The 14,365-nt window shown below is 36.3% G+C and overlaps 1 protein-coding gene across 10 annotated transcripts in view; it reads right to left on the minus strand.

The window, feature by feature from the left end:
* Arhgef33 (Rho guanine nucleotide exchange factor 33) overlaps positions 1-14,365 on the minus strand; it is a 41,699-nt gene that overhangs the window by 23,652 nt on the left and 3,682 nt on the right. For all 10 annotated transcript variants that reach the window (XM_048804511.1, XM_048804512.1, XM_048804516.1 and 7 more), the window contains exons 2-7: positions 14,071-14,235; positions 13,429-13,550; positions 11,944-12,089; positions 8,682-8,741; positions 7,285-7,509; positions 2,837-2,966 (exon numbers count right to left, since the gene is read on the minus strand). In XM_048804511.1, coding sequence (XP_048660468.1) covers positions 2,837-2,966; positions 7,285-7,509; positions 8,682-8,741; positions 11,944-12,089; positions 13,429-13,550; positions 14,071-14,235 — 848 coding nt within the window. The remainder of the gene's footprint in view (positions 1-2,836; positions 2,967-7,284; positions 7,510-8,681; positions 8,742-11,943; positions 12,090-13,428; positions 13,551-14,070; positions 14,236-14,365) is intronic.

Here is a 14,365-nt window from a genome sequence, read left to right on the forward strand (position 1 = left end):
CCACTGGGATTACAGGTGTGCACCAACACAGCTGGCTCAGAGATTCATTTTGAGTATCAAGAATATGGAGTTGATGCTTTTTCTTTTTTTAATATTTATTTTTTTAGTTTTTTAGGTGGACACAATATCTTCATTTTGTTTTTATGTGGTGCTGAGAATCGAACCCAGTGCCCCACGCATGCTAGGTGAACGCGCTACCACTTGAGCCACATCCCCAGTGAGTTGATGCTTTTTCTCTGCTTTGTTTACAAAAAGAAAAGAGGGCTAGCTTGGTAAATAACTAATATGAATAGCATTATCATGGATATATGAAATAACTATCTTTTGTTGAGGATTATATGACAGCTTTAATTTTTTTAATCTCAAAGTTTGAGAGAGGGATCTACTTCTTCTTACTCAGTGATAGATCATGAGAGAATGTCAGAAAAATAGGAAGTGACAGCAAGTAAAAAAAAAAACTCTACTATTCTGACAGCTACAAATATATTTAGCATCTCTATTTGGCAGGTCAATTGAGATCCGAAGTAAGAACTTTTGGGTTGTTCAAGAGAAAAGCCTGAGTTTTGAAATAGGAAGAGATAAATTTGTGCCTCTTGCTTTTGGAGAAATGTTTCCTATTCCTGTTAGTTGAAGTGGTGTCCTTGAAACCACAAGGTCCTTAGAGAGAAACTGTGTGACATGGAAAGAGTACAAGGTTCCGGGTCATACAGGTCTGCATTTGAATTCTGGCACTAATTGTCTATGTGCCTTTAAACTTCTCTAGATCTTAGTTTCTTCATCCATAAGGTAGAAATCACAGCATTTTGTGTTTTATTATTTGTTTGTTTTTGTGGTCCTGGGAATGGAACCCAGAGCCTCACACATGCTAGACGAGCACTCCACCACTGACATCACCAGCCCCAAGTCTGGTGAAGATTTCATGAAGTTAAAATCAAGTGCCTAGCATAGGACCTGCAAACAATTATCTTTTTCTCTTTTCCCATTCTTGTCCTAGTTTCCCAAATTGACAGAAACTAGGAAGAGACTCTGCTGGTTAGGATTCTCAGACATGGAAGCAAAGCCACACCAAAAGGTAGCCTCACCTTTAGATTTGATTAATGTAAACTGAGCAGGTATTTAGCAATAGCCAACCAAAACAAAACCCTAAAGGCTAGAAACTTCCCAGAACCCTGAATGAGAGGTGGGAGGGTTAGATAAGCTGTATTGGTATCTAGAAGGGAAAAATCAATGGTCAGAGGGGATGGGAAGGAACTGTGAGAATCCAGGTGGCCACTGAGAGAAGGTGAAGCCCAGCCCAGAATCTCTATTGGTCACAGCTTTAAATGTGTCACATTATCTTTTCTGTTCATTACTACTTTAAATTTTGTTCACCTCAGTTTTACAGTAATATATTCCTTGAAAATAGTCAAGGCACTTGTGAGTTTGTCGGGGAATATTTCCTCACTTTGGTCATTTAGATAGGAGGAGCATTATGTTCTGGTGACATGGTGTATTGCTGGGAGCTGCAAAGTCAAGCAAAATCAGGGGCATGATAGGGAGCAGAAAAATATAATTAGGGGCTCCCCATCCATTCATTTGGATTGGCCTTTGCCTGCCTCAATTGTTCTGGATCATTTCATCTTTATTACATTAGTCTTCTTCACCAATTCTTACTTTTTTCCTTCCTGCTTTCTCTGAACAGAGAGTGAACGAGAAAATCTACGCTATGAACAGGTATAGATTGAGGTGTGTAACATTAGGGATAGTAGCTGTTACAATACTTGACCTGCACTTTAGAGCACTGCCCCACAACACAGGTGTGTGAGCGTGCATGCACGCGCGAGCACACACACAGACACACACACGCAATCTTAGAAGTGACCTGGTATTGTGGGAACACCTGAAGAGTTATATCATTCCAGTGTCATTTATCCAATGGCTACTTAATGCTTCAGACCCACCATATCCATTTCCTTGTACCTCTTTGAGACCTGTGATCCATGGCAACAGGGAGCAATGCCTCTCTTTAAGTTCTTTTTTTTTTTAATTCGTTCTTCTAGATATACGTGACAGTAGAGTATATTTTGACACAGTATACACACATAGAATAAATATAACTTGTTCCAGTTAGGATCCAATTATTGTGGCTGTACATGATGTGGAGATATATTGCTCATGTATTCATATATAAGGACAGGAATGTTATGTCTGATTCATTCCACAGTCTTTCCTATTCCATGCCCACTCTCTTCCCTTTGTTCCCCTTTGTCTAATCCAATGAACTTCTATTCTTCCCCTCCCTTGTTGTGGGTTAGCATCTACACATCAGAGAGAACATTCTGCCTTTGGCTTTTTAGGACTGGCTTATTCCACTTAGCACGATATTCTCCAGTTCCATCCATTTACCAGCAAATGCCATAATTTCATTCTTCTTTATGGCTGAGTAATATTCTACTGTGTATATATATTTACACAGTAGAATATCCATTATCTGTTATAAGGCATCTGTTATCCATTCATCTGTTATAAGGCAACCTAGATTGATTCTATAGCTTGGCTATTGTCAATTGAGCTTCTCTAAACATTGACATGGCTGTGTCACTGTAATATGCCCTTTAAGTTCTTAACCACCATATCAGAGACACTACAGGCCCTGGAGACTATACTCATTTTCTTACCTGCTTAGAATCTAAGTTTGAGATTTTCCAGGAGTTACCTGCTATCATTGCTTATTCTTTTTTCAAAGATTATTTCTAGAACTCATTGTAGGCCCCAGAATTCCCAAGGTGGAAATGGTGAACAACTTACCTTAAATCCTAATCAATCTGAAAAGCAAAGGCAATGAATACATGGATACCTTCTCTCTTTGGAATTCCTCTTTCCATCTGACCCCTGGAATGTTGCCTTTATCTTCAGGATCAGAGAGATGTTAATAACATATTTTCTTTCAGATTCAAGCAGTTCTAGAGCCACAGTTTGTCTTTTGGCTTTAAAAACAAACCAAAGAGGAAATTTTTGTTAATCATTCTTTCCCAAATCCTACAAAATGACAGAAAGCAATAAAAAAGATATCAAAAGCAGTAAAAAAGACAGCAAATTTTTGAAGACAGAAAACAGAATGGAGATATAAGATATAATTCATTCAGCAGAGCAAAGGACACATAATCTTCTTGCTCCTGTCTGCAGATAGAGAATCCACTGAGAAGCAGCAGAAAGACTCAAGGACTGGATACACCAAGAAAGTGCAAGTAAGGGCCATTGTTAACAAGTGAAATGGCCAAAAGTCTACGTAGGTGCGTTGAACACACAGATTCTCACTGGCTTCCTCACTTCCATCCCTTGGGAAATGGGAAGAGTGAAACTAGGGAAGCCCTTTCTCTTTGATCTGGGCTAACAACTCCAGACGTAGAGGGCAGGGTTGAGATGCTAACATGAAAACAAGGGCACTCACAGAAGGCCACCTGCATTCTGAACAGTGAGATTCCCCTGGGTCCCCTTCCCCTGCAGGACCCAGAATGCCACTAGCCAGGCTTTATCACTCCAGGCAAGGGGGAGAGTCTTCCACTTGATAAGGTGAACTTCCCAAGGAAAAAAGGCCCTCAGAAATTGACATGAAGAGGCCACCTGCCAAAAAAGTTCATTTGCTACCTGATTCACCATCTGTAATGAAGCCCGTTTAATGATAAGCTTAGATAACACAAAATTTCCAGTTTTTTTTTAAGAATCTCTTGAAGATACTCAGGCATTTGAATAAGTATATACCATAAAAGAGGAAAAAATGTATATGTGCATTTATTTAAGGTGGGGGAGACTGAAGAAGCAGAGACAATGTAAGATATAATGAAAACTTTTTAAAATTATATAGTTAATATTATCAGAGATATGAGAAAAATATTCCAGCCATTTAGCAATTATAAGATGCTATTTTTTAAAAGACAGAACGCTTTTAAAAAGAAACTTTTGGGCATTTTTTTTTAAAACAGCAGAAATAAAAAGGGTAGAAGATAAAGTCAATGAAATCTCCCCCAGATAAAAACAAGAAGAAAGAGGATATTGAAGAAAAATAGGAGAGAAAATATGGCAGTTGAACAATTCAGTCTAAGAGATTCAAATTCAAATTATTAGAAGCTTCAGAGAAAATGAAAAAAAAAATGGGTGGAAGGATATTACCAAAGTAATAGTAGAAAAAAAAAATCCAGGCCGTGTATTCCCAAAGGAAAGGGACCATTGTATTCTGCGTAATTAAACAAAAAGACTCTCAAATCATTGGAAGGCACAGCACATCACCATGGAAACTTAAGCACACCAAGGATAAAGAGAAGGAGACTCAACGTTACCAGGTAGAAAAATAGGGTAACATTCAAGGGACTGGGGTTCACAATGGTATTGAACTCTCCAATAGCAACATTAGAAACTAGAAGACAATAGAACAATTGCTTCAAACTGATGAGGGAAAATGGTTTTATATTAAGCCAAATTATCAGTCATGTATGTGAAAACTACTAGATGATGTGTTTCATCAAAATAAGGAGTAAACCAAGATACCAAGAACATTCAAGATGAAAACCCATAATAAGTGACCATAAATTTATGGTTTGGATCTGGGATGTCCCCCAAATCTCATGTTTTGAAGACATGATCCCCAATGCAACAAGGTTCAGAAGTGGGCCTTTTAGGCAATGATTAAGGTTCTGATCTCATCAGTGAATTAATCCAGCAAATAGATTAATTCATTGATAGCCGAATAGACTACTGGATGGTATTTGTTGACTGGTCAATGTGGCTGGAAAAAGTAGGTCACTCTGGGAGTGGCCTTGGGAACTATATCTGTCCCCAACTCCTTGCGCTTGAGCTCTCTCTCCTACCCCCCATTTTTTTTCTCTCTCTCTCTCCTGCCTGGCTGCCATGTGCTGAGCAACTTTCATTTTCACCACAATTTCCACCAAGACCTTCTGCCTCCCTTTGGGCCAAAAGCAAGAGTCAGCTAACCATGGACTGAACCTCTGAAACTTTTAGCAAAATAAACTTTTCTCCACTAAGTTGTTTTTGTCAGGTATTTTGGTCACAGCAACAAAAAGCTGGCTAACACAATAACCAAGCAGGAATCTAGCATGGGAGAAATATGAAGGAAATTCCTAGGAAGACTGAAGTCCCAGGAGAATACAGTGTAATGGGCCAGAGTAGGCTAGGATGACCGAGGTTCCCTGGGCAAATGCTTTAAAGAAAAAAAAAAGGGTAGAGTTTCTCTCAATATTGCTAAGAAAAATTCAAGAAGATCTTTATAAATTGAAAAATATAAGAAGATAGGAAGAACATAAATACCCTGTTATTCAAATAGAAGACTTTATACCACCAAGGTATCAATTCTCTGATAATTTGAATAAAAATATAAATTCTAGAATTAAACTCACCCATATAAGATCACTTGACTTTCCCTTGTGTAAATTAATGGAGGTATTTTCAGTAACTAGCACTGAAGTAACTATATAATCATCTGGGGGAAAAATGAATTTGGACCCCTTTCTGACACCATATGTCAAAATTTATTCTAAATAAGTGATAGGCCTAAATGTGAAAGCTAAAATTATAAATATTTTAGAAGAAACACATGAGAATAACTTTGCAACCTTGAGATAGGCAGAGACTTCTTGGAAGCACACAAAAGTCACAAGCTATTAAAAGAATTTAAAATTGGCAAATAGGATTTCATCAAAATTTAAAACTTTTATTTGACTTAAATGACTAAAAGTGAAAAGGCAGACCATAGACTGGAATAAAGTATTCTCATCACATACATCTGATAAAGACCTCATAGCCAGATATGTTTTAAATTTCTAGACAAAAAATAATCAATTTAAAAAGGACTTAAACAGGTACTTTGTAAAAGAAGATCTATGGAGAACCAATAAGCATATGAGAAAAAGATGTTCAATATCAATATCATCAGAGACGTACAAATTTGAAGTATAGTATGGTACTACAAGTACCAACTCATGAGAATGGCTAAAATTAAAAAGACTATTCATGCTGACTAATGGCAAGAATGTGAAGCAACTGGAGTTCTCATTAATTGGTGGTGGGAGTATAAAATTATCCAGCCACTTCAGAAAACTGTTTGTCATTTCTTTTAAATATAATCTTAGCCTCTACAACAGAGATTCCACTTGTAGGTGTAAACCCAAGATAAATAGGGTATATACTTAAAACATTTGTACAAGAATATTCATAGCAGTTTAATTAGTAATAGTCCCAAAACTGGTAGCAGTACAAATGCTCATTATCGAAGAATGAATTTTTTTTAAATGTAGTATATTCATTTAGTGTGATTAATAAAATGGAATTAATACCTCCATAATATAAGTGAATCTCAAAAAAACATTATATTGAGAGAAAGAAGCCAGACACCAAAAAAGCACATACCATACAGTTCCATTCATATGAAGTTTTGAAAACTGACAAAAGTAATTTATGGTAGTAGAAGACATAGTAGAAGTTTTTTGGTTAGATATTGATTGGAAGGTGTATGAGAACTTTCTGGGGTAGTAAAAATATTGTATATGTTGATCTGAGTGATGATCGCTGTGGATATATATATGTAAAAAGTCAAGAAGCTAAAATATACACTCTGTGAATTTTACTCTCTAGCTAGAAATTAACCTTTAATAAAGTACTGTTTGCAAAATAGTAGCACAGACATTTTATAAAAAGCTGGAAGCAAGTACCAGAAGAAACTGCCAAAAGAGCTCAAAGTGGTTGCTGCTGTTTTTTTTATAACAAACCTTTTAGTACTATTTAATTTTTAATGTATTTGATAATAAAAATAAATTAGTTTAAAAAATTACCCTCCATTGTAGGAAATGCCATTGTTTGAACATAGTTAAGTGTTCAGTAATGATTATGGCAGGAAGGAAAGAGGGAGGGAGGAGAGAACCTGTTCCAGTGATTGGTATTTCGGTAGAGAACTATTAATAAAAGATTTATATTTTGAAGATTCCACATCACTAAATAGTTCATGAAGTTTTGCCTTCTTCTCCACCAACCTTATGTTGGTTTTTATCTCCAAAGCACTATATTGCTAAATGTCATGAACATGCAAAATCTAGGTTAATACCCAACAGGCCATGTGACCTCTGGTAAGTCCCTTTACCTCTGTGGCCTTTGATTGCTTCATCTGAAAAAGAACCCAGAGACTAGGTGTCACATTTGTCCACTGGATCTACATTGCCAGGATTCTAGCCCTTTGGTTCCAAGCCCTGGTATACCTTATACTTTAAAATTTTAACCTGCATTCCCTGTGAAACTTACCAGCTAAAGAGGTTTCACATAAAACATTCTCCAGGGAGCTGTGTCTACCCTGGCCAGCTTCCTTGAGTTTATCTGGGTGGTCTTTTGTGACATATTCTTCGCCCCATTCTTTGCCATCCTTTGGCTGCCTCCATACACCAGATGAGAGGTGGCCTTTAGGCTGGATATCAGCTGAGAGACAAGACTTGAGGTTTTCATCTGCTTCTGGAGTTGTTGGGTTCACTCCTGAAAAATAACACCTGCTGTCAAGATCTTTCTTTAAAAAAAAAAAAAAGTATCTGGAGCCTATCATGCTAAGTGAAATAAGCCAATTCCCCAAAACCAAAGATCAAAGGTTTTCTCTGATATGTGGAAGCTAACCCACAATAAAGGGGAAAGGAGAATAGAAGCTCAGAGGATTAGACAAAGGGGAATGAAGGGAAGAAAAAGGAGATAGGAAAAGGAAAGACAGAAAAATGAATCTGACATAACTTTCCATGCTTGTATATTTATATTTAAATGAACTCTACTGTCATGTATAACTAAAAACAGCCAATAAAATGTCCTAACAAAAGAAATGAAAAAAAAATAGTGTTCATAATATGCATACAACTATCCTTCAAGGATTAAATATGTCAATTAAGGATCAAAAGTTTCACCAACTGCAAGGTGTTACCTCTCTCTGCTTCTAGACAAATCCTCTACTATTTTTACTTAGGCTCTAATAAATAGAGTTTTTAAAATAAAAGTATGGGGCTAGGAGTATTGCTCAGTGGTAGAATATGCAAAGTTCCAGGTTCAATCTCCAGCACCACACACATAATAATAATAATAATAGAGAAATAAATAAACAAACTTGTAGCTAATTTAGAGTAGCATGTACTGACTCCTCATGTTAGCCTCCTCTCAGGTGAGCATACCAGGTGTCAGCAACATTGTAGGGAAGAAAGAACAGAATGAGGAGGAAGAAGGATGCCAAAGACAACGTCTTCTTTTGCTATCCCCTTCACCCTGATGATGTACATTGGAAAAAGGAAGGGAAAGGGAAGATGCAATAATATATGAAATTCTGGTAAATTGTCAATTCAGTAAATAACCTGAATTAAACCATACGTCTGTGGTCCATGGGAAACTTACATCATGAAACACTCACCTGTGAGATTTCAGCAGATGTTAATTCATTAGTAATTGAAAGGAGCCAGGAAAAAAAAAATGAAGATTATTCCCCAGGCCTTCACCATCCCTGGGATTAAACAAGTCACTGACCCACTCTAGCACACATCCTAGGATCTTAGTAACAGCAATGCTGAGCTCTTTCATCCCTGTTTTGGGACTGAGGGAGTAGAGGCAGGAAAGATGTAAGAGGGAAAAAGTGGAATGGATGGAAGAAAAAAAGAACCAACAGAAGAGCCACTTACCAGGACCCATCATTCCCTTCACATTACTCTCTCCTACATGAACAGATCTGGACTCTTGGGCTGCAGAGAAAGGAAAGTTCTTATTCAGCATTCATTCCGCCAATGCACTAAGAACCTTCTATGAACCAGGCACTGAAAGACTCATGGATTTTATACTTTGTTGGGAAAGACAAAAAGCAGCCAAAAGGAAGAAAAGTATAGTATGGTGTGGCAAGTGCTATTTCTCAGCTGCAAAATATATGTGACAATGGTACTTACCTCAAATGATTGCCATAAGAATTAAGTAGGTTAATGTATGTAAACTACTTAAAGTAGTACCTGGAATACTGTAAGAGCAAAATTATTGTTTAACCATGATGATAATAAAAATGAGAGGTGAATGATACTGTTAAAATGTAAGTCAGACTCCTCTGCATAGCCTTTCAATGGCTTCCCATTTCAGTGTAAGAAGACCAAGTCCTCATAATCATCATACAGCCCTAGAATATTTGCTCTCTGTTGCTTGTTTGATTTCTTTTCTCTGTCTCTCCTTCCTTTCTCCCTCCCTCCCTNCCTCCCTCCCTCCTTTCTCCCTTCCTCCCTCCTTCCCTTTCTTTCTTTTTCTTTCTTTCTTTCTTTCTTTCTTTCTTTCTTTCTTTCTTTCTCTCTCTCTCACTCTCTCTCTTTCTTTCTTTCTTCTTATCATATTTCCCATTCTCTCCCTCATCCACTCTGCTTTAGCCTCAATACTCTTCTTGCTATTCTTTGGGCATGTCAGTTCTGTTCCCACCAAGACCTTGGCACTAGCTGTGCCCTTTCTTCCCCTCCAGATTCATAGGTTAATTTTCTTCCTTCCTTCAGATCTTTACCAAGCACCCTATCTAAAATTGCAATCCTACTCTACTTATTTTCTCCTTAACTTACCATCATTTAATACAAAACATATTTTACTTAGTATTGCTATTATTATTATTATTTGGTGCTGAGAATTTAACACATGGGCACTCTACCACTGAGCTGCATTCCCAGCCTTTTAAATTTTTTATTTTGAGATAGGGTCTTGCAAAAAGCAAACAACAAAAAAATAAGTTCTCTTTCAATTGTCCTGAACAAGAATAGGTAGAAGGTGAGGATATGAGGAGACTAATTATATATATATATGTATATATATATATATATATATATATATATACACACATACATGTGTATATTTGTATATGTACATATTTTTTTTTCTTGAAGCCTTCTTGGGCAGGAGAGGGAAAGAAAGAAAAGGTATAATTAGTCCTGTAAAATGACATTTTCAGACTATCAGTTATGTATAAATATAAGGTATATGAATGAAGCTTCCACATCAGAGGACCCACATAAAAAGAGGCTGCCTTTTCAAACAGAGGGCTAGTCATTGTGGTAAGCAACCTTTAAGATGGCTCCCAATTATCTTCATCCCTGTGCATTCATGTCCTTATGTAATCCTTTAAGTAGAAGCTGAATTTAGTAATTTGCTTCTAAAAAATAGAATATGGCAGAAAGGATGGAATCCTACCTCCAAGATTAGGTTATAAAATGACTGGCATTTGTCCTGAGCATTCTCTCAGATCATTTGCCATGGGGGAAGCTGGTTGCCTTATTGTAAGGCAGCAACTTGGAGAGGCCAATATCATAGAACCAGAGCCTGCCAACAACCATGTGAATAAGTTTGGAAAGAGATGCTTCCTGAGTAGAGAAATCACATGAGGTTATAGCTATGGCCAACACCTTGATTGTAGCCTTGTGACAGACCTGGAGCCAGTGGCACCCAATTAAACTGCACCAACTCCTGACTCCGTGAATTTTAGGACAATAGTTAACAGTCATATCATTTTATCGTTAGGAATGGGTAAACCAACACATTGAGAAAGTTTGGTTCTTTAACCCTAAGTTTTAACATAAGCCACCACCAATTGTATCCAGTATATTTTGTTATAGCACATTAGCCCCAAATTTCTGCAGTAACTTAGTAGAATAAACTATGACCATATCTACCTAGCAGGGAAGGAAGGAGTTGCCATTAAACAGTTAATTTAAATCTGTGTCAACTCTGAAATCATTTATATCAGCTGTTTTCAATGGATTAAACAAGCCCTATGATTATTCCTTTCGCTGGGGGCTGGTACATATTCTCTAAAGATGTGTTTTGCAAATAAAACCTTTAATATTTTATCTTGTGAACATGTTCAGCTGCCCCAGACCTGGCATTGATCTGACTTCTACTTTCTAAGACAATCCTAAACTGTTTCTCAATAAGGATCATCCCTTCATGTCTTGCAGTCCACGTCATGGAACAAAGAAAACAGAACCGCTTGTGGACCCACTCCCAGATGGATCAAGTGAGTTTTCCCAGGCTGTACCTATCAGCCTCTAAAGTAAACACTCACCTGAGTAAGAAAAATAAAAGTAATGAAGTAAATATTTTCTTAGAAGTACATCAGGTAAAAAGCACTTGATTCATATTTTTAGATTCAGTTATTCAAACCACACATATTGTCTATGAATACATAAACCAAACTGTTCCATAAGCTGTAGGGATAGAAAACCACCAAATCCTACCTTTGAGGAACTTATACTTTTTAGGACTTTCTACATGAGACCAAAAAAAAGGGGAGGGGTCATCAAATCAATGTTAATTTCTGCATTCATTTTTCTGTATAGATGTTTTGCTAGATTTTGTCAAGGATACAAAAATGTAGCAAATGTTTTTTTGTTTTATGTATTTTTTTTTCCTGAATTGAACACAGGTCAGTAACCACATCCCTTGGAAAGCTGGTATTGCCAGTGTACCATTTTGTAACATCTGTTCTCACATCCCTAAGAGCAGATATGTAGTTGGTGACCATTTCAGTCTACAGATAGCACTAGCTCTCATTTTCCAGACAAAGATGGATACGGAGTTACACCACCAACAAAATGATTTTTTAGAGTGAATTTTTTAAAAGCATTTCTCTCATATGGTTGGTACAATATTGATTGTGCAATAAATCATTTTTAATCCAATTGGAATTTAGAAGAATCCAGGTTAGTATTTTCTCAAAAAATAAGATCTTTAAAGTTGGGCAGACTCTCAGGATCTCTTTGGTTCTCTAGACTCTTCTAAATTCCAGAAAAGAAGAAAAATTCTGAGCAATGCATGATTTTCCTTTAATAAAGAAGGAGAACTTGTGAGCCCACTTTTGCTATTATTTAAGACCTAGAAATAAGGGGGGAAATACTTGTTTAGTTCACCGTGGTGGTCTGCAAACTATACCTTTCTCATAGGCCTGAGATGGCAAAATATTTGTGAATTCTTCACTTGGCAGAACAGGTTCAGGGATGTTAATGGAGCGGAAAGGGCTTCCTTGGGCTTGTTGAGCAGGCCCAGCCTGTGTGCCATGTTCTTCTTTTTGAGTTTTTCTAGGAAAGGAAAACAACCCCAAGGTCACTTTGGTTCTTAATACTTGATAGATTAGGAGGAAATCCAATTCAGAACAGCTTAAGAAAATGTCCAAATTATTAAGTTGAATTGTATAAATTGCTATTTTTGTAAATTAAAAAGTCCAATACTAGCAATTTGTACAGTTCACCTTAATTCATCACCTAAAACCAAGCAAGACTTCAGATATCTACAAATTACTTCTAAATGTAATTCTTTCATTCTTATTTTTCTGTTACTGGTTCCCTGTCACCAGGATCTATAAAGTTAGCAGTAGTGACTATTTGCTTGGGATGATTCACGTTTGCTTAACCAAGCAATTCAAAGGTACCTGAAAGCTGTAGATCTTCAACTGAACACCATAATCTATTCTACCTGGTCACACAAATATTATCCCCATATTTCTGTCTTAAATTCAATAACATCAAAAACTTAACAATGAAGATTATGTATGCATAATGGTGAAACTTTACTTGACTCAATTTAGTTGAGACAGTGTTGAATGTCAATTTACTTTCAATCATATGAGTCAAATAATAGCAGCATTAGAGAAACTTTAGAAAATTAATTTAAAAAGAAAAAAGAAAATCACTGGTGGCCCCACAGTCTTAGCACAACAATTATTATTTTAAAAAAATATCTTTCTGATTATTTCACATATTTTTACAGTTGTAATCAACATATACATGCCATTTCATATCATTTTCATTTCATATCATATTATATTAAATGAATTTTTATATTTAATAGTTATCATTCATTTTTATATTAACCAACTTTTCTGGCTATATACCTGCCATCATATGCAGACTGGCAGAGCTCAGTGGCCAGCTAGCTATATTATTAATAGAGGGCAAGGTACTCTCAGTGCCTTTCTATAAGATCTTGCTATGAGTTTGCCTTTAGTAAATATTTTTTTAATATCTTTATTTTATTTTTATGTGGTGCTGAGAATTGAACCCAGTGCCTCATGCATGGTAGGTGAGCGTTCTACCTCTAAGCCACAACCCCAGCTCCTGGTAAATATTTTTAAAGAAGAATTTAATTTCCTTTATTTACAAATATTTATTATACTAATATTCTTTGTATAGTAAATTTCTTAAAAATTTTATAATCTTTAAATAAATTAAAGAAACCTTCAGAAATTTGGAAATTGTTTTCCAAAAATGATTGTACTACTTCCTACCAACAGTGTGTGAGCTCCAGTTGTTCCACATGCTCACCAGCATATTATATGATCACTTTAAGAAACTGATTATTGTTTTAATAGGCATTTTCTTTCTTAAAGTTCTTTTTAGTAAATAGCTTAAAAATACTCACTTGGCTTTAACTTTTCGAGATTCTCTTCTCTTCTCCTGTTGAAGCTGTTCAATTTTCTGTTGCATTTCTTCTTGTTTGGAAGTGATAGCCTGGATCATTGACATGGCATTGCTCAGCTCTTCCTAAAAAATAAGCATTGCTATATTTCAAACTGGTACGTAGGGTAAAAGCATAGAACATAATATGCAGCACTCCATAAGTTTTTAGTACATACTTATTGAATGAATGAATGAATCTATTGTGGCCCCTGATTTTGACACAGAGCTCCAAAAAGAAAAACAGGAAATATATATTTTTTTCATGATAACTAGTGAGTGGCTCAGAAAGAAAATCTTTTTTGTTTGTTTTGGTTTGGATTTTTTTTTTCTTTTTTGGTACCAAGGATTGAACCCATATGTGCTTAACAATTGAGCCACATTCCCAAGCCTTTTTATTTTGAGACAGGGTCTTGTCAAGTAGCTTAGGGCCTCATTGAGTTGCTGAGGCTGGCTTTGAATTCACAATCCTCCTGCCTCAGTCTCCTCGGTTGATGGGATCACAGATGTGTGCCACCATGCACCAGGAGGAAAATTCTTATATCTGGCTGCTATGGGAAAAGCCCCAACATACTCTTTTCAGCAGGAAAACAAAAGATGCACCTACCTTGAAATAGTTTAATGAATTCTTCATCTCAGTAACTTTTTCTTCCATGGAACATCTACAGCTCTTAACCTTTTCTTCCAAAGCATATTCTCCATGTTGGATTCTTGACAGTTCCTGCATTGCTTCTGTGAATCCAGTTTTCAGTTCAGAGGCTAAGGCCTGCAACTAAATAATGCATGAAAAATGAACTCAATTTGCTGTAAATTATTATAAATGGCACCACTGGATCCTTGACTTCTTCCTCTATTTTCTTCTTCTTCTTCTTCTTCTTCTTTTTTTTTTTTTTTTTTTTTTC

The sequence above is a fragment of the Marmota marmota genome, unplaced genomic scaffold, assembly GCF_001458135.2.
Source record: "Marmota marmota marmota unplaced genomic scaffold, marMar, whole genome shotgun sequence".
NCBI classification, from domain to species: Eukaryota; Metazoa; Chordata; class Mammalia; order Rodentia; family Sciuridae; genus Marmota; species Marmota marmota.